We start from the raw sequence: 19,316 nt of genomic DNA, 5'->3' as shown, positions 1-19,316 counted from the left end.
CCACCATGCCCGGCTAATTTTTGTTTCTAGTAGGGATGGGGTTTCACCACACTGGCCAGGCTGGTCTTGAACCCTTGATCTCAGGTGATCCACTGTCTCAGCCTCCCAAAGTGCTGGGATTTACAGGCATGAGCCACCATGCCTAGCAAGTACCTTGTAAAGTGGGTACTATTCTTTTTTTTTTTTTTTTTTTTGAGACGGAGTTTCGCTCTTGTTACCCAGGCTGGAGTGCAATGGCACGATCTCGGCTCACTGCAACCTCCACCTCCTGGGTTCAGGCAATTCTCCTGCCTCAGCCTCCTGAGTAGCTGGGATTACAGGCACGCACCACCATGCCCAGCTAATTTTTTGTATTTTTAGTAGAGATGGGGTTTCACCTTGTTGACCAGGATGGTCTCGATCTCTTTACCTTGTGATCCACCCACCTCAGCCTCCCAAAGTGCTGGGATTACAGGCTTGAGCCACCGCACCCGGCATACTATTCTTATATATATTTTACATATGACAAAACTGAGGGCAAGAGAATTAAGAAACTTGCCCAAAGTCTTGCAGTTAGTAGATGGCAGGGCCAGGATATAAACCCAGGTAGCCTGACACCAGAACCTATGCCTTAACCACTGGTCTGCACTGCTTCCCACCACTTCTCGTGCAAGACAATTTTTCCATGTTTAATGCGGTCATGTTCCCCCATAAGGCTTTTCTTCCCTAGATTCTGTTTCTGGTTTCCAGACCTATTATCCTCTTATTCAAGAGGATAGATAATACGTCCTCACACAAGAGTGTACAGACAGGTTGTAGTATACTCAGCTTTCTTCAGATTAAAAGATCCAGAAGTAAACCCACAATCTTTTTGATCAACTCAGAGTAAGAAAAGACTGTTCTTTCCCATATTTTGGCCATTATATTTCTATTAAATACAGCTTATGGGGGAAAGTAAGTAAAAACTAAATAAATAAAATAAACACAGCTTACAATGAGAAGAGAAACAGAATAAACTTTCCAAGGATATAGTGAAGCACCCACTCAAAAGATGTGGTTTAATTAAGCAGTAAATCCTAGAAAACCTCAGAAATCAAGTACAGCAGTTTGGACAATATAAAACCCAAGTGGGGTTAAGTTTGTGGCATGAACAATCTGTTAAGGGGAGAGAGCCTAGAGCAACAGAGAATCATGGCCTTAAAAATAGGTGCTAGAGGCTGGGTGCAGTGACCCATGCCGTAATTCTAACACTCTGGGACGCTGAAGTGGGTGGATCACCTGACGTCAGGAGTTCGAGATCAGCCTGACCAACATGGTGAAACCCCATCTCTATTAAAAACACAAAAAAGTTAGCTGGGCATGGTGGCAGGTGCCTGTAGTCCCGCTACTTGGGAGGCTGAGACAGGAGAATGACTGGGAGGCAGAGGTTGCAGTGAGTCAAGATTACACCACTGCACTCCAGCCTGGGTGACAGAACAAGACTTTGTCTAAAAACAAAACAAAACAAAACAAAAAACAGATGCTAGAGCTGAAAGGTGAAGAACGGCTTCCAAGAACAAGACTGTTGGTGATACATGCTCTACATTTACCCAAACTCAAGAGGAGTCATGCTATTATATCTTCCCATGCTATTCACAAGTATTTCAGTGGTCATAATGTACTAAGAGCTGTACGAAAGACTCCCGGCCACTGGCACAATGAAAACATTTCTTTTTTTTTTTTTTTTTGAGACGGAGTTTCACTGTTGTTACCCAGACTGGAGTGCAATGGCACGATCTCGGCTCACTGAAACCTCCGCCTCCTGGGTTCGAGCAATTCTCCTGCCTCAGCCTCCCGAGTAGCTGGGACTACAGGCGTGCACCACCACGCCCGGCTAATTTTTGTATTTTTAGTAGGGACGGGGTTTCACCTTGTTGACCAAGATGGTCTCGATCTCTTGACCTCGTGATCCACCTGCCTCGGCCTCCCAAAGTGCTGGGATTATAGGCATGAGCCACCGCGGCCGGCCAAAAACATTTCTTTTTAAAGATTTCCCTTACTTTTAACCCATATTTGATATCACAGGGCAATGTTAAACTTTTACAATGGCCCCAGGAGCCTAGAAAAATGGTCAGTAACATTAACCATTCTTCATTATTTTCTTAATTTCTTTCTCTGTAAAATGAGCTACCCAATGTTACTAAATTAAAAGTTGCAGACAAGTCTATTAGAATTGTTTGTTTGAGACATGGTCTCACTCTGTCACCTGGGCTGGAGTGCAGTGGCATGATCTAGGCTCACTGTACCTCCAGCAATCCTCCTACCTCGGTCTTCTGAGTAGCTGAGATTACAGATGCATGCCACCACACTTGGCTAATTAAAAACATTTTTTTTTTGGCCAGGCAAGGTAGCTCATGTCTGTAATATCAGCACTTTGGGAGGCCAAGGTGAGTGGATCACCTGAGGTCAGGAGTTTGAGACCAGCCTGGCCAACATGGTGAAACCCTGTCTCTACTAAAAATACAAAAATTAGTTGGGCGTGGTGGCATAAACCTGTAATCTCAGCTACTTGGGAGGCCAAGGCAGAAAAATCTCTGGAGCCTGAGAGGTGGAGGTTGTAGTGAGCTGAGATTATGTCACTATACTCCAGTCTGGGTGACAGAGTGAGGCTCTGTCTGGGAAATTTTTTTTCTTTTTTTGGTAGAGACAGGGACCTACTATGCTGCCCAGGCTGCTCACAAATTCCTGGGCTCAAGTGATCCTCCCAACTTGGCCTTCTAAGTGTTGGCAAGGTGGTGTGAGCAATGTTCAGCCTTGATAGCAACAAGTTTTCTTTTATTTTCTTTTGTCTTTTTTTTTGAGACAGAGTTTCGCTCTTGTCACTCAGGCTGGAGTGCAATGGTGCAATCTCGGCTCACTGTAACCTTCGCCTCCTGGGTTCAAGCAATTCTCCGGCCTCAGCCTCCCAAGCAGCTGGGACTACAGGCGCGCACCACCACGCCCAGCTAACTTTTTTTGTATTTTCAGTAGAGACGGGGTTTCACCATGTAGACCAGGATGGTCTCGATCTCTTGACCTCATAATCCACCCACCTTGGCCTCCCAAAGTGCTGGGATTATAGGTGTGAGCCACTGCGCCCAGCCAGCAACAAGTTTTCAGTTTTTATGCCATTTGAGAATGTGACTACAGCGGCAATTATGAATTATTCATAACTATTATTTGACATTTATTACAATAATAAATTATTCTTCATAACACTTTTGTCAAATCAGATGTTCAGAGTTGTGGCAGGGAGTCCAGAGTCAATGTTCTTATTTTGTAATTTTTCTTTTTTTTTTTCTTTTTTTTGAGACGCAGTTTCTCTCTTGTTACCCAGGCTGGAGTGCAATGGCGCAATCTCGGCTCACCGCAACCTCCGCCTCCTGGGTTCAGGCGATTCTCCTGCCTCAGTCTCCTGAGTAGCTGGGATTACAGGAACGCGCCACCATGCCCAGCTAATTTTTTCTATTTTTAGTAGAGACGGGGTTTCACTATGTTGACCAGGATGGTCTTGATCTCTTGACCTCGTGATTCACCTGCCTTCGCCTCCCAAAGTGCTGGGATTACAGGCGTGAGCCACTGCACCCGGCTTTATTTTTTAATTTTTCATGCCACTTTCAGCCACATTTGTAGGCACTGCTGACTCCTGTTCTATCCTTTCAAAATGGACATCTTAGACAACATACAGTCTAGAATGAGTTTGGAAATGAAACATCTTTTTATTATGTGTATCCTTTGTCTATTCAGTTGCTCACAGTTCCTTCTTTGAAGACACAATGACTGAGTGATTTTGCCTTCTCTGAGGTCAGTTAAACTCACCAGGATAGCCTTTGAGTCCATAGGCTTGCCACTTGCTGATGGGCTGAAGACCTGCTCTACGTGCATCGTGTTCACTGACAGAAGACACATTTAGCTGAGATGTGACCACCTGGCAGAAAAGAAACAGAACTTAAAGGGCTAAATCTATTTTGCAGGTCAACTTTGGGAACCTCAAATCTCCAAAGATATTTCTTGTATGAGGCAAAGGTAGGATTCTTGTTTTTTTAAGATACAGGAACTTGCTCTGTTGCCCAGGCTAGAGTGCAGTGGTATTCATCATAGTTCACTGCAGCCTCAAACTCCTGGGCTCAAGTGATCCTCCTGTGTTGGCCTCCCAAAGCACTGGGATTAGAGGTATGAGCCATTGTGCCAGGCCAAAGCTAGGAGTAGTAAGTTTGGGGTTAATCTTAGCTCTACTGCTTACTTGATCTAGATATTTTACATGAGTCACTTAATGTCTTGGAATCGCAGTTTCTCATCTATATACTAACAGTAGAATCACCCGAAGTTAAGAAAATAAGAAAATTTAAGCAGACTGATTTTGGCTTTCAAAACTACTTCTTCCTATGATATCATACCTTTGCAACTTCTTATGGAACTGAATGATGAAAGGTGTTTGATGTACTGAAATATCCTGAGTTACAAAGCTATTTACTTCAGATAGGGGTAACAGTAACGCTTTTGAGACACTTGTGTAGAGTTGGTATTTAAACAGAGCTATAAGGAACACCAAGCTGGAGAGGGTGAGAGAATGAAAAGAGAAGGCTGGCGTCACAGTGGCTCATGCCTGTAAACCCAGCAGTTCGGGAGGCTGAGGGGGGCAGATCACAAGGTCAGGAGTTCGAGACCAGAATGGCCAGCATGTGAAACCCTGTTTCTACTAAAAAATACAAAAATTAGCTGGGAAATCCCAGCTACTCGGGAGGCTGAGGCACCAGAATTGCTTGAGCCTGGGAGGTGGAGGTTGCAGTGAGCCAAGATAGCACCACTGTACTCCAGCTTGGGGATAGGGCAAGATTCCATCTCAAAACAAAAAAAAAGAGAATGAAAAGAGAATGCTGTGTAAACAGAAAGAAAAATGTTTCAATAAAACACTGGTGATCCTGTTTGCTAAAAGTATAATACTTGCCCTCTTTTAGATGAAATGTCAAACCAATGCTATAACTTCTACTTTTGTTAATTATAATGGATTTAGTATTGACCAGGTGCAGTGGCTCATACGTGCACTTTGGCAGGCCAAGGTGAGCAGATGACCTGAGGTTGGGAGTTCGAGACCAGCCTGACCAATATGGAGAAACCCTGTCTCTATTAAAAATACAAAATTAGTAGGGCATGGTGGTACATGCCTGTAATCTCAGCTACTCGGGAAGCTGAGACAGGAAAATCACTTGAACCTGCGAGGCAGAGGTTGTGGTGCTGAGATCGTGCCATTGCATTCTAGCCTGGGTAACAAGAGCAAAACTGTCTCAAAAAAAAAAAAAAAAAAAAAAAAAGGCCGGGCGCGGTGGCTCAAGCTTGTAATCCCAGCACTTTGGGAGGCCGAGGCGGGTGGATCACGAGGTCGAGAGATCGAGACCATCCTGGTCAACATAGTGAAACCCCGTCTCTACTAAAAATACAAAAAATTAGCTGGGCATGGTGGCGCGTGCCTGTAATCCCAGCTACTCAGGAGGCTGAGGCAGGAGAATTGCCTGAACCCAGGAGGCGGAGGTTGCGGTGAGCCGAGATCGCGCCATTGCACTCCAGCCTGGGTAACAAGAGCGAAACTCCGTCTCAAAAAAAAAAAAAAAAAAAAGAATTTAGTATTTCAGGGGGTTTTCTTTTTACATTAGTATCTAACGGATAGCTGGTTACATTGGTTACCAGACCCACTATACAGTCACTGATGTAAAAACATTAAGACAGCCAAGTGTGGTGGCGTGCGCCTAGAGTCCCAGCTACTTGGGAGGCTGCGGCAGAAGAATTGCTTAAACCTATAAGGTGGATGTTGCAGTGAGCTGAGCTCATGCCACAGCATTACAGCCTGGGCAACACAGTGAGATGCTGTCTTAGGAAAAAAGAGTGTATATAATATTATATACATATATATGAAACATTCTCTTTGAAAGAGAATGATCTTTCATCCTATCAACTTCTCCAAGTCTGGAGATTCGCAAACAAAATATCAATAGTTGGCTGATGTATAATAAATAATAAAATAATAAAATGGCTATCTGAAACCCTCTAAAAGTACTGATCAGCTGAGTTTTCCAGGTACCTAGGGGCTGACAAAACACTTTTTTTTGTTTGTTTTGAGATGGAGAATCTCGCTTGTTGCCCATGCTGGAGTACAATGGCTGATCTCGGCTCACTGCAACCTCTGCCTCCCAGGTTCAAGCGATTCTCCTGCCTCAGCCTCCCAAGTAGCTGGGATTACAGGCATGCACCACTACACCTGGCTTAATATTTTGAGTAGAGACGGGGTTTCTCCACGTTGGTCAGGCTGGTCTTGAACTCCCAACCTCAGGTGATCCTCCGGCCTTGGCCTCCCAACGTGCTGAGATAACAGGTGTGAGACACCGCGCCCAGTCCAATAAAACACTTTTTTTTTTTTTTTTGAGACAGAGTCTTGCTCTTGTTGCCCAGGCTACAGTGCAATGGGGTGATCTTGGCTCACCGCAACCTCTGCCTCCTGGGTTCAAGTGATTCTCCTGTCTCAGCCTCCAGAGTAGGTGGGATTACAGGCGCCTGCCACCATGCCTGGCTAATTTTGCATTTTTAGTAGAGATGGGGTTTCTCCTTGTTGGTCAGGTTGGTCTCGAATTCCCAACCTCAGGTGATCTGCCTGCTTCAGCCTTCCAAAGTGCTGGGATTACAGGTGTGAGCCACTGTGCCTGGCCAATAAAACACTTTCAAGCATTTTGTCATGATTTCTTAAATAGGCTGTATTTAATACTGCACTATAACTCAACACACTCTTGGAGGTGATGTTAGTGAACCTATTCTATTATATGCTAAACTGAACCACATCCTGAGCTTTTATAAAACGTTTTCTAGTTTCTCCCTTGCCAGACTGTTAACCACCACTTTCTCCACTAGTCCCATCAGCTGGCTTGTAAAGTAACTTCTCTTAATTACTACTTTAATCTACTTTGAGCTGGGGAACTAAACACCGAAGCTTTCATGTACTCAACACATACTGTATTTATTTAGTATTTTTTTAAGACCTGTACTAGACACACAATGGCTTATTCTCTGGTGGCTCACATTCCAAAAAGTGTGTACATATTATGGTAAAATGTAGGTAAAAGGAGCTGAATGAGGGTCTGAAGGGCTCTCCAGAGAAAAGTGTATTATTCTTGGGGTGTGGACTTTAATCTGTATGTTGACAACTCTATGACTTTTTTTTTTGCTAACAAACGAAGGTGCTGAAAAGCTGACCTCAAGTATGCAATCATTAACACTTAATACTAAAACACCCCAATTTTATCAGAGCTGTTAGGAAGCTTGGAAAGAACGCCTCATCTAGACATCTGTGGACAACAGCAAGAGAAAAAGGATGCATATCCTCAAGGTTAAAGTGGATTGTAAAGAAAGGAAATGTAAATTGAACTACGATTTTGGTTCCCCCCGTTTTCCCTCTTGCCTATTACGTTCCTTTAAAAATTTTTTAAAAAATCTATATAATTGAGATCGGGTTATGAGACTGGCTAATTTTTTCTATTTTTGGTGGAAATGGGGGTGGGGGGTGTCTTGCCTTGTTGCCCAGGCTGGTCTCGAACCACTCGGTTCAAGCGATCCACACACCTCGGCCTCCCAAAGTGCTAGGATTGCATGCATGAGCCACCACTCCAGGCCTGTATTATCTTTCTTAATCTCCATGGGGGAAATTTAAAAGAAAGGACGGTGCCTGTATTCCACATATACTTGTTTGCCATTTATTTTCAACACGGAGGGATTCTCTCAGAATCCTTCAATGACCTCCTTCTAAAAGGCCCCGAGGAGAAGACAGGAACTAGTTTTACGCACAGCGGCTTAACAAAGAGCGCTGGATCCCTGTCAGTTCAGGGATTCCTCGGGAGTGGTTTTTTCAAGGGGCAGAACGCTTCCTTACCACCTACGAAGACTTTCTGTGGGGTTTTACAAAAACCCAAACAGAAATGTGAGTAGACAGTTATAGGAAGAAATAAACACCGATTCCCAGGCTCTTTTGACAGAGGCTCCTGCCGGAAATGGCAGCCTGAAGAAACGAGGATCTCAACACTATTGCTAGTGTGATGATTAGTGCGACGTTCAACTCCGCAGCCAAAGGAGGGCAGGAATCGTTCAATAACAATCGGTCTGGAGGCGAAAAGCGGCGAGGAAGACACGGAAGCCCCTCCAAGAAGCGAGGGGAAGCGATGGAGAGGCGCGCGCCCCTCTTCTCTATGTACCTTGTGGGCACCAGGACCCGTGCCATGGGCTGCATGGTCCGCCGAGAAGTCGATGACCCCTCCCAGGTCTGCGGTCCCGGGCCGGCTCTGACGGTAGAAGCGGAAAAGTTTCCGAAAGGCGTCCTCCCCAGGCTCAGTTGCCAGAGTCGCCACGGAGACCACGGCCGCCGCCATCTTCCCCATCTCGCGGGCTGTTCTGGTCCGGAAGCAGATTCTCCCATATTCCGGATCCGGAAACTTTGTCCGGGCCCGCGACCCCAGCTAGAGAAGGTCCTTTAGTCTAAAGATGGCGGCTTTAGCAGCGAGTGGTCCTGTGGCGCTGCGTAGAACTGCCAGTCGGTCGGTTGCTTTTGTGAGAAAAATTCCTTGGACCGCGGCGTCGAGTGAGTGATGGAGATGTGGGAGTTACGGAATTTTTAGATCCAAGTGATCCTCAAAGCTTATGCTTTTTGCAGGGTACTTAAACGTCAGCGTGGTGGCTGAGTGAGGATAGTGCTCCTGAGTATGCAAGTGAGCAGAAAGAATTTTTGTTTGCAATTAACCCTTTACGGATGTCCCTTGAGCGTTTGGGGGCGTGAATTTACCGGCTTTTTGCCTTTAGGAGTGATTTGGTGTGAAGGCTTTTTACTTGGAAACCCAGATTTACAATTTAGAAGGGATAATTTTGACTGTAGTGTGAAGGATGGATTCAAGGTGGCAAAATGGTAGGCGTGGGGAGGTGCTAAACGGGAATTTCATTAATGTACTTAAAAGGTGAGGACCTGACTTTGAGCGATGGTAGGAGGGTGGTCAGATCCATTTATCTTTCAAAAGCAAACTAGATGCCGTTTCGTGATGGCTTAAGTAGGGGGAAGTGTACGGAATAAGGGAAAGGGAGGAATTATAACCGGGTTTTTAGCATTGGTGAATAGCTTATTTAGAAGTTAAGAGGAGCAAGCAGGCCAAGGGAAGATAAATTTGAATGTGTTGAGTTTGAGAAACTCGTGAGGTTTCCATCAGGCAATTGGACAGAGGTTGTGTATCAGTGTCGCTGAGAAGTGGACTCTGAAGACAAATTGTTGGGTTAGAATTCCAACTCGGACATTTAATCGCTATATTACCTGAATAACTGAAATTAATATGGGAAAAGGGCTCACACTGGGCCACAGTTTACTCATTGATAAAATGGAGTCAATACCCAACTTAGAGGATTGTTGAGAGGATTGAGTTTATATGCAAACTTCCTAGATTTGTGTTAGATATACAGTAGTTTAAGTACTCAACAAATGATAGTTATTTTCACGATAACTAAAGTTGTAGCTTATGGGAGAGGCCTAGTCTAGAGATAAAGATTGAAATAATTCTGAAATCTCTCATCACCTTCGATTTTTGTCAACTGCAGTTTTGAGATAAGGTTTTTTTTTTTTTTTTTTTTTTTTTTGAGACGGAGTTTCGCTCTTGTTACCCAGGCTGGAGTGCAATGGTGCGATCTCGGCTCACCGCAACCTCCGCCTCCTGGGTTCAGGCAATTCTCCTGCCTCAGCCTCCCGAGTAGCTGGGATTACAGGCACGCGCCACCATGCCCAGCTAATATTTTGTATTTTTAGTAGAGACGGGGTTTCACCGTGTTGACCAGGATGGTCTCGATCTCTTGACCTTGTGATCCGCCTGCCTTGGCCTCCCAAAGTGCTGGGATTACAGGCTTGAGCCACCGCGCCCGGCCTGAAATAAGGTTTTTATATTTGCTTACCAACATGTAAACAGTTGTGGTCGCTTTTTTGTAGATATTCATGTAATCAGGTCAGCCCCTTTAAACAAAATGGAACAGGATTTAGTTTCTTAGTTTTTGTGGCTCAGATGTGAGTAGTAGAATGGGAAATAGGTTGGTTTGTGCCCCATCTTTTAAACATGTCGTTGGTGAAGACCAAGCCCAGTAGTCTCCCATAGGCCCTGTGAAACTTCATGGAAAGGCTGAGGAGTTTCATTAGCGTCTTGCAGATGCAAGTTTCCAGGCAATAAAGGGCTAGTTTAAAACCCTCAAAAAGAGTCGGCATTATGTACAACTTCAAAAAAATTTCTCTCCGTTGTTCCATTGATTCAGCAAATATTTATTTGAGTATCTATTATGTGGTAGACATTGTTCTTGGTGCTTGCAGCTGTTTCTCCTTCAGTTTTAGGCAGGTTGGAAAGTCGGTTACCTTCCAGAGATGGTTTGTTTTGAAATCAGTGTCTTCTAGGACTTTAATTGTCTGGTATAAAACATATGTTTAACATTATTTTGTTCTCCAGTATCATATTCTGTGAGATCTTGATCTTGCCAGTTGGTTTGACTTACCGTTAGAGCCCTTCAAAACTTAGTCTCTGTTGATTGTTGAAGGATTAGTGGACATTTGCTTATTCATTAGCCAATACTGAGGTTCTACTGTTCATTGGTCACTGTAAACATAGTGGTTTATATGCTGAGGGAGCTTACAGTATAGTAGTGGGGATGAAGAGACTTACAATAAATTTAGGCATTTGTTGAACCAGTGAGGTTTTGGTGAACTAGGAGAACTAAACAGGTATTATACAAAGTAAATCAGTGAAGTACAAGCACTGTAGTTCAGAAGAGAAACAGATCATGTAGTTTTTAGTTTTTAAGATCATATACTCTAATCTTTGAAGTTTCACAGGGCTAGTACATTGTCTTGTATTACAGTAGGAGCCCAATAAAATAATACTCAGTGGATGTATTTGGTTTAGGTTTTGAAGGATAGTTGGGGGAGATAGGATTACCAACATACTGAGGGGAAAGAACAACATATGCAAAGATGGGAATCCACAGGACAGATAGTGATGATTCAGTTTGTTGTACTAGAGAGTAACTAGGGGCCAGCAGGGGGAAATAAGGCAGGAAGGGTAGGTGAGGTCAACTTAACAAATTGTTAAAGAATGAAAGAACAGTACTTAACAAATTGTGAAAGAATGAAAGAACAGTAAATTAGGATTTTATTTGGAAACCTTCAGTATAGCTGGAAACACACTGGATTGTAATTTGTCTTTTTCTTCTTTGTGATCTGCTCACAGGGATCATAGTCCACATAGCACAGTAACTAATAGGATGAAAACACTCAATATTTGCTGAGGATGGAGACTGTAGCCACCTCAGCGACTTGTCAGTCCATCTCCCCTCCTCACCTCCTATCAAACCTGGTACATTATGGCTTTATAGCCAGTACCATAGCAGCTTCCTAAATCTCAAACCCTTTTTTTTTTTTTTTTGAGACGGAGTTTCGCTCTTGTTACCCAGGCTGGAGTGCAGTGACACGATCTCGGCTCACTGCAACCTCCGCCTCCTGGGTTCAAGCAATTCTCCTGCGTCAGCCTCCTGAGTAGCTGGGACTACAGGCGCACGCCACCATGCCCAGCTAATTTTTGTATATTTATTAGAGATGGGGTTTCACCTTGTTGGCCATGATGGTCTTGATCTCTTGACCTTGTGATCCACCCGCCTCGGCCTCCCAAAGTGCTGGGATTAAAGGCGTGAGCCACCGCACTGGGCCCAAATCTCAAACCTTTAAGGAAATGCAAAGTAGTTCCTGTCCACAAAAAGTCTGGTGACCCTGGGACCACTTTTAGTTTCTATCTACAATTTAAGATAGAGAATCCAAAAGATAGTAACTATTAATATGTTTTCTTCTGCCACACAGGTCAGTTGAGAGAACACTTTGCACAGTTTGGCCGTATAAAAAGGTGTATTTTACCTTTTGTAAGTATTAAGAAAACGAGGGGAGGTAGGGATGGCTAATGGGTACCAAATAAATAGAATGAATAAGACTATTTGATAGCACAACAGGGTGACTGGTGACTATGTTTAATAATAATTTAATTGTACATCTTAAAATAACTCAGAATATAATTGGATTATTTGTAACTCTGAGGATAAATGCCTGAGGGGATAGATACCCCATAAGTCAAAGGGTAAATGCTTGAGGGGGTAGATACCCCATTCTCCGTGATTTGCTTATTTTACTTTGCATGCCTGTAGCAAAACATCTCATGTATTCCATAAACATATATACCTACTGTACACCCACAAAAAATTTTAAAAAGAAAATAAAACTTAAAGTTTTAAAAAAATTATTTCTCTATGTACCTTGTGACACAGTCTCACTCTGCCCCAGCAGGAGTGCAGTGGCCTGATCTCACTGCAGCCTCTGCCTCCCAGGCTTAAGTGATTCTCCCACTTCAGCCACCTGAGTAGCTGGGACTGTAGACATGTGCCACCATGCCCGTCTAATTTTTTTGGTATATTTTAGTGGAGATGGCATTTCTTGCCTAGGCTGGAAAATTTTTTAAATTTTTTTTCTTTTTTTTTTGAGATGGAGTTTTGCCCTTGTTGCTCAGGATGGAGTGCAATGGCGCGATCTCAGCTCACTGCAACCTCTACATCCTGGTTCGAGTGATTCTCCTGCCTCAGCCTCCCGAACAGCTGGGATTATAGGCATGTACCACTTGTATTTTTAGTAGAGACAGGGTTTCTCTGTGTTGGTCAGGCTTGTCTCGAACTCCTGAGCTCAAGTGGTCTGCCCGCCTCAGCCTCCCAAAGTGCTGGGATTACAGGTGTGAGCCACTGCATCCAGACTTTTTTTTTTTTAATTTAAAGAGACAAGATCTTCCTCTGTCCCATGGATGGAGTGCAGTGGTGCAATCATGGCTCACTGCAACCTCTGCCTCTTGGGCTCAGGTGATCCTCCCACCTCAGCCTCCTGAGTAGCTGGAACTATAGGCATGCGCCACCACACCCAGCTAATTTTTGTATATTTTGTAGAGACGGGGTTTCACCATGTTGCTTATGCTGGTCTCGTCAAACTCCTGCGGTCAAGCTATCTGTCCACCTCAGCCTCCCAAAGTGTTGGGATTACAGGTGTGAGCCACTGTGCCTGGCCTATTTTTATAGAGATAGGGGTCTTGCCATGTTGCCTAGGCTGATCTTGAATTCCTGGCTTCAAGTAATCCCCCTGCTTTGGCCTCCCAAAGTGCTGGGATTACAGGCTTGAGCTACAATGCCTGGCCTACAGTCTTTATTGATAACATTCTGAGTGATACTGATTAAAAAATAAAAAAGCTTTATCATAGGTATTTATGTTAGTTTTTTTGTTGTATAACAAAATATCACAAGCATAATGGCTCAAAACAACACATATCTCACAGCTGGGCAGAGTTTAGCTGGGTCCTTTCCTTAGGGTCACACATAGCTATATAATCCAGGTGTCAGATGGGGCTGTGGTGTGTCTCATCAGAGGGTCAACTGGGGAAAAAGACTGACTTCCAAGCTTCCTCATTTGGTTGGCTTTTTTTTTTTTTTTTGAGATGGAGACTTGCTCTGTTGCCCAAGTTGGAGTGCAGTGCTGCGCTCTTGTCTTAGTGCAACCACTGCCACCTGGGTTGAAGCCATTGTCCTGCCTCAGCACCTGAGTAGCTGGGAGTACAGGCACATGCCACCACGCCTGGCTAACTTTTATATTTTTAGTAGAGATGGAGTTTCACCATGTTGGCCAGGCTGGTCTTGAACTCCTGACCTCAAGTGATCCACCCACCTAGGTTTCCCAAAGTGCTGGGATTACAAGCACGAGCCACCACATCTGGCCAGAATCCATCTTTAACTGTAGGACTGGGGTCTTTTCTTGCTGACCTTTGGCTCTGAGTTGGGAGCTGCTCTCACCTAGGGACTGCCTGCAGTTCTTTGTTACTTGGTTTGTCTGTAGGCTTTCTTTCTTTTTTTTTTTTTTTTTTGTGAGACGGAGTTTCGCTCTTGTTACCCAGGCTGGAGTGCAATGGCACGATCTCGGCTCACCGCATCCTCCGCCTCCTGGGTTCAGGCAATTCTCCTGCCTCAGCCTCCTGAGTAGCTGGGATTACAGGCACGCGCCACCATGCCCAGCTAATTTTTTGTATTTTTTAGTAGAGACGGGGTTTCACCATGTTGACCAGCATGGTCTCGATCTCTTGACCTCGTGATCCACCCGCCTCAGCCTCCCAAAGTGCTAGGATTACAGGCTTGAGCCACCGCGCCCGGCTAGGCTTTCTTACAATATGGCAGCTCGCTTCTTTAAAACCAGCAAGGGCTTTTCCAGTCTGCTAGGGTGGCATCTTATATAGAACATAATCACAGGAGTGACATCTCATTACTTTTGCTATATTCTTTTGGTTAGAAGCAAGTCAGGTCTTACCTACACTCAAGGGGAGGGGATTATATAGGGTGTAACATGGGGAATGCACGGAGATCATGGGGCCCATCTTAGAATTTTGCCTACTACAGTATTCTAATAAGAACTTGAGATCTCTGATAATTGGCAGAGGATATTTTATCTTCAAGGAGTACCATTTCAGGCCGGGCACGGTGGCTCAAGCCTGTAATCCCAGCACTTTGGGAGGCCGAGGCAGGTGGATCACGAGGTCAAGAGATCGAGACCATCCTGGTCAACATGGTGAAACCCCGTCTCTACTAAAAATACAAAAAAATTAGCTGGACATGGTGGCGTGTGCCTGTAATACCAGCTACTCAGGAGGTTGAGGCAGAAGAATTGCCTGAACCCAGGAGGCATAGGTTGCGGTGAGCCGAGATTGCACCATTGCACTCCAGCCTGGGTAACAAGAGTGAAACTCTGTCTCAAAACAAAACAAAACAAAAAACAAACAAACAAAGGAGTACCATTTCTTTTTTAGAACTAATAAAACAGTATTTTTATATTAATTACATTTCCTTTGTTTTCTTGTGAGGGTCTAGAAAGCCTATAAATTTATCTTGGGCTGTATTTTTCTGTGGGCTTTTTAGGGTGTGATGTGAGTACACACCGTTTACACACACTTCACTGAAACCCTTTTTTCCTTGCAGCACTGTAAGGGCATTGGTAAAATAACAACATAAAGGAACTTAAGTTCTTCTTTTTTCTTTTTTTAAATTTTAAATAGAGATGGGGTTTCACCATGTTGGCCAGGATGGTCTCAATCTCTTGACCTCATGATCCACCTGCCTCGACCTCCCAAAGTGCTGGGATTACAGGCGTGAGCCACTGTGCCCGGCCTAGGAACTTAAGTTCTTAATTTTTGGTTTGATGTTACTTGACTCCCAAAGACTAAGAGATTAGTTATGTATAGTGCCAGAGAAGGTATAGGGAAACTGGCACTCAAGTTGTTGAGAAGTTTAACTGGCACCTTCAGTTCTGATGTGTGATTGATAAAATACCAAAATTAAGAATTTATATGTGCTTTGATCTAGCAGTTCCTTTTCTAAGAATTTATCCTACAGAAATGTGTGCTCAAAAGCTGCACTGTTTAAGAAGAAAGAACCTAAATGGTCATCACTAGGATCAATTAGATATTAAGTCACTGATGCAATGGAATTTTATATAGTTGAATAGAAAAATTGGGCACATGTATTATGGACATGAAATGTTTTATGTAAGTTTGAAAACTTCAGTTTTTTCAAGAGTATTTAAATGCAAAGTTCCTTGTAAAAAAAAAAAAAATAGATTTTTCTTGGTCTATAATTAAAAAATGGGACCTGGAAAGAAAACATCTTAGAGAAGGCTTTGATTTTGGTAAAACAAAATAAAATGACAAGAAGAAAAATAATTTTTAGTCAAATCCATTGTACTCAATTTGGAAATCCTGGTTCCTTTCTTAGGTACATATTATCTAAGTTTTTTGTTGTTGAGACAGGGTCTCACTCTGTCACTCAGGCTGCAGTATAGTGGTAGAGTCATGCTCACTGCAGCCTTGACTTCCTGGGCTCAAGGAATCCTTCGGCCTCAGCCACCTGAGTAGCTGGGACTATAGTCATGTGCCACCACACCCAGCTAATTTTTTATATTCCTTTTAGAGATGGGGCTTCACCATATTGCCTAGGCTGGCTTCTAACTCTTGGACTCAAGCAGTCCACCCACCTCAGCTCCCAAAGTGCTATGGTTACAGGCATGAGCCACCACACCCAGAATAAGTTTTAAAAAAGTTTTGTATTGTTTTAAAGATGGGGTACCACATTGGTCAGGCTGGTCTCAAACTCCTGACCTCAGGTGATCCACCCACCTCAGCCTCCCAGAATGCTGGGACTACAGGTGTACACCACCACACCTGGCTAATTTTTGTATTTTTAGTAGAGATGGGGTTTCACCATGTTGGCCAGGCTGGTCTTGAACTCCTAACCTCAAGCCATCCAAGCCATCCACCCACCTCAGCTTACCAGAGTGCTGGAATTGAGCCGCTGTACTGGGCCTGAGTTTTAATATAAACAAACTTCTTAATGCCTTTGACTGTGGAAGTGCTCACATGACAGTAAAGGAATGCCTTAGAAATTGTCGTATCTACAATGAATGGATCATTGGGACGACATCACCAGAAACTTGTGTATTCTAGGTTAATCCTTACAAAGTTATCTTTGAAGTAGCGGAGCAATTTCTAAGGTTTTTTTTTTTTTTTTTGAAGTACAGCATAACTTGAATGAGACTAATGAGGACGTTTGTCATCTACAGGGTCTAGACATCTTAGTATCCTTTTTCTATTGAAGGGCTGGAGGGGCAGGGTACATCCAAGCACTCTAGATTCTGTTTTCCGTATGTGATGTATAAGTTGAAAGGCACTCTGCCTTTTATATAAGGGAAAGTAGCAAAATTGTTTAGCCAGAAGTTGGTAACTAGGTTAAGGACTAAATATTATCTTTTCTTGTTTTTCATTAGGAACATGTGCTGATAGTAGTGGCGGTGATGAGGTTGACTGGGTTCAGAAATGATCACAGGTGCAACAAGGTTTTGAGGATTGATTTTTCTAGTTTCTAGAAATGAGGCTTAGAAGCAAGAGTACTGATCAAAATTTCCCTTAGTTATTACTATTAGTATGGTGTGGATCTAGAATGACACAGAAAGCTCATGACATATTATCTTTTCTAATGGCAGCAAGGAAAACAGAGTTAAGTTTAACAACATAGGGATTTAGCCTTGGGTAATCAGAAAAGGTGAAAAGCAAGGTTACTGGCATTTATAAATATCTGTGATCCTGAGGTCAAGAGATCGAGACCATCCTGGCCAACATGGTGAAACCACCATCTCTACTAAAAAAATACAAAAATCAGCTGGGCATGGTGGTGCGCGCCTGTATTCCCAGCTACTTGGGAGGCTGAGGCAGGAGAACTGCTTGAACCCGGGAGGCGGAGGTTGCAGTGAGCCGAGATTGTGCCACTGCATTCCAGCCTGGCACCTTGCAACAGAGCAGGACTCTGTCTCAAAAGAAAGAAAAAAAAAAGCCTGTGATCCGATTTTGGGCTGGGCATGTGGCTTATGCCTGCACTTCAGCACTGGGAGGCCCAGGTGGGAGGACTGCTTGAGCCTAAGAATTTGAAAGCAGCCTGGGTAAGATGGCAAGACCCCATCTCTGCAAAAAATACAAAAAATGTGCCAGGAGTAGTGGTGTATACCTTTGATCCCAGCTACTGAAGAGGCTGAGGTGGGACGATTGCTTGAACCCAGAAAGTTGAGGCTGCAGCGAGTTGTATTCATACCACTGTACTCCACCCTGGGCCACAGAGCAAGACCTTGCCACACACACACACACACATGTCTGATTTTGGCAGAGAAAAGTTGGTAGTTTGATTTGGAGCTCATGGATACTTTCTCAAGTTCATGATTAATCTTTTCATATATTTTGGCTTTTTAGGACAAAGAGACTGGTTTTCACAGAGGTATGGGTTGGGTTCAGTTTTCTTCAGAAGAAGAACTTCAGAATGCACTACAACAGGAAAGTCATATTATAGATGGAGTAAAGGTAAATTTGTTTCTATACCGATACATATATACATGTAGATACTGTCAGTTAAATAGATATTAAATGTGGAATGTTCCAGTTAGGGAAGCTGGGGCTGAAATCTTGGCTCTCCCACCATGTGATCTTGGGCCAAATTGATTTACTATTTTACTTTTAAATTTATTTTTAATGAGACAGGGCCTTGCTATGTTGCAGGGTGGTCTTGAACTCCTGGCTTTAAGCAGTCCTCTTGACCCACCACACCCTGCCTGATTTATAATTTTTAATTGAGGGGTAGGGAGTCGTAAGAGCGACAAATGGAAAAAGGAATTTGAAGAGAAAACAAAAGAACAAGGTACAAATAACAACTGAGTTATTTATACTGACTCCCTAATTTTAAAAAAAAAGCAATTTTCAGTTTGAATGTTTTTGGAGACACTGCCTTTCCTTCCTTACAGTGTTTATTTTTTTTTTTTAGCTCCAGGTTCAAGCTCAAAGGCCAAAAATTTTGCAAATACCTGATGAAGAGAAAGATTTTTGAGACTGCTAACCTATTAAATAAAGTTAACGTAACTGAGAATTTTGTCTAAATGTTTTTATTTGAAACAAGTTGCATCAAGCAAGAGCTTACTTTGCCCACTCCAAATTAAAACAGAGCACAATAAGGGCAAAATTTATTTGGCAGGACAGTTCCAATATGTGAACATCCTTCTACTCACTGTGGTTGGGGTATCTTTACTCACAGGCAGCTGTTCTTACACAAAATATTAACCCCAAACTACTAGTGTCACACAAAAGGAAGTGGTCTTGATTTTGTATGTGGGGCAGCATGTTCTATAAATGCTGAAAGGTGGGAGAAGCACAAACACAACCTACTCTTTAAAAAAACTAAATAATTCAAAGTAGAATTTTCTATCCCCCCCAATTCTCCAGTAATAAAAAGTAGTGCTGGGACCTGGCACCCAGATTTGGTTTTTATCCTGACCATTTACAAAGTGTTCCCCCATATGACTTGCATCATTAGGGTTATGGATAATAGTTCATTCACTTTGAAAGAGACCTGTGTCTACTCCTTCCTCCTCTTCTTGCCTTCATGCTCATGTTCCTTGGGGCGGCTGCTATCTGAGGGTCTTTTAGAGCCACCATGCTGTTTGGCTTCTTCCAAAAACTTGTCCAAACCAAAAGGATCTTCCTCAAACTGAACTGGTCCTTCTCGGCCTCTCTGCCTACGGTCTGAACCAGAAAACTCCTTGTCGGGAACAAATCTAGGGAAAAAGAGAAAAGACTATGAACTACTTTGTTTTCACCAGTGTAAACACTGAAATTGAATTG

The 19,316-nt window shown here is 43.3% G+C and overlaps 3 protein-coding genes across 3 annotated transcripts in view; 1 reads left to right on the top strand and 2 right to left on the bottom strand.

Moving 5' to 3' along the window:
• Window positions 1–8,443, bottom strand: part of ALKBH1 (alkB homolog 1, histone H2A dioxygenase) — a 31,598-nt gene extending 23,155 nt beyond the window's left edge. Inside the window, exons 1-2 of the mRNA XM_003924605.4 lie at window positions 8,229–8,443; window positions 3,817–3,925 (exon numbers count right to left, since the gene is read on the bottom strand). Of these exons, the coding sequence (XP_003924654.3) occupies window positions 3,817–3,925; window positions 8,229–8,411 (292 nt within the window). The 5' untranslated portion in view covers window positions 8,412–8,443. The remainder of the gene's footprint in view (window positions 1–3,816; window positions 3,926–8,228) is intronic.
• Window positions 8,444–8,482: 39 nt separating this feature from the next.
• On the top strand, window positions 8,483–18,564 carry SLIRP (SRA stem-loop interacting RNA binding protein). The gene is made up of 4 exons (XM_010335323.3): window positions 8,483–8,611; window positions 11,897–11,955; window positions 17,898–18,005; window positions 18,463–18,564. The coding sequence occupies exons 1-4, from the start codon at window positions 8,515–8,517 to the stop codon at window positions 18,523–18,525; spliced, it is 327 nt and encodes a 108-aa protein (XP_010333625.1). The 5' UTR covers window positions 8,483–8,514; the 3' UTR covers window positions 18,526–18,564.
• SNW1 (SNW domain containing 1) overlaps window positions 18,564–19,316 on the bottom strand; it is a 47,751-nt gene continuing 46,998 nt past the window's right edge. The window contains exon 14 of the mRNA XM_003924606.4: window positions 18,564–19,249. Within this exon, the coding sequence (XP_003924655.3) occupies window positions 19,051–19,249 (199 nt within the window). The 3' untranslated portion in view covers window positions 18,564–19,050. The remainder of the gene's footprint in view (window positions 19,250–19,316) is intronic.

Source organism: Saimiri boliviensis, chromosome 2 (assembly GCF_048565385.1).
Source record: "Saimiri boliviensis isolate mSaiBol1 chromosome 2, mSaiBol1.pri, whole genome shotgun sequence".
Taxonomy (NCBI): Eukaryota; Metazoa; Chordata; class Mammalia; order Primates; family Cebidae; genus Saimiri; species Saimiri boliviensis.
The sequence above is the reverse complement of the archived record's forward strand: the minus strand, read 5'-3'. Positions and strand labels throughout refer to the sequence as shown.

Excerpts from the sequence above, each read along its gene's own strand:
- SLIRP (XM_010335323.3), top strand. The coding sequence starts at position 8,515 with ATGGCGGCTTTAGCAGCGAGTGGTCCTGTGGCGCTGCGTAGAACTGCC. Across the intron at positions 8,612-11,896 it reads TCCTTGGACCGCGGCGTCGA|GTCAGTTGAGAGAACACTTT; the intron begins GTGAGTGATGGA and ends TCTGCCACACAG. Across the intron at positions 18,006-18,462 it reads ATATTATAGATGGAGTAAAG|CTCCAGGTTCAAGCTCAAAG; the intron begins GTAAATTTGTTT and ends TTTTTTTTTTAG.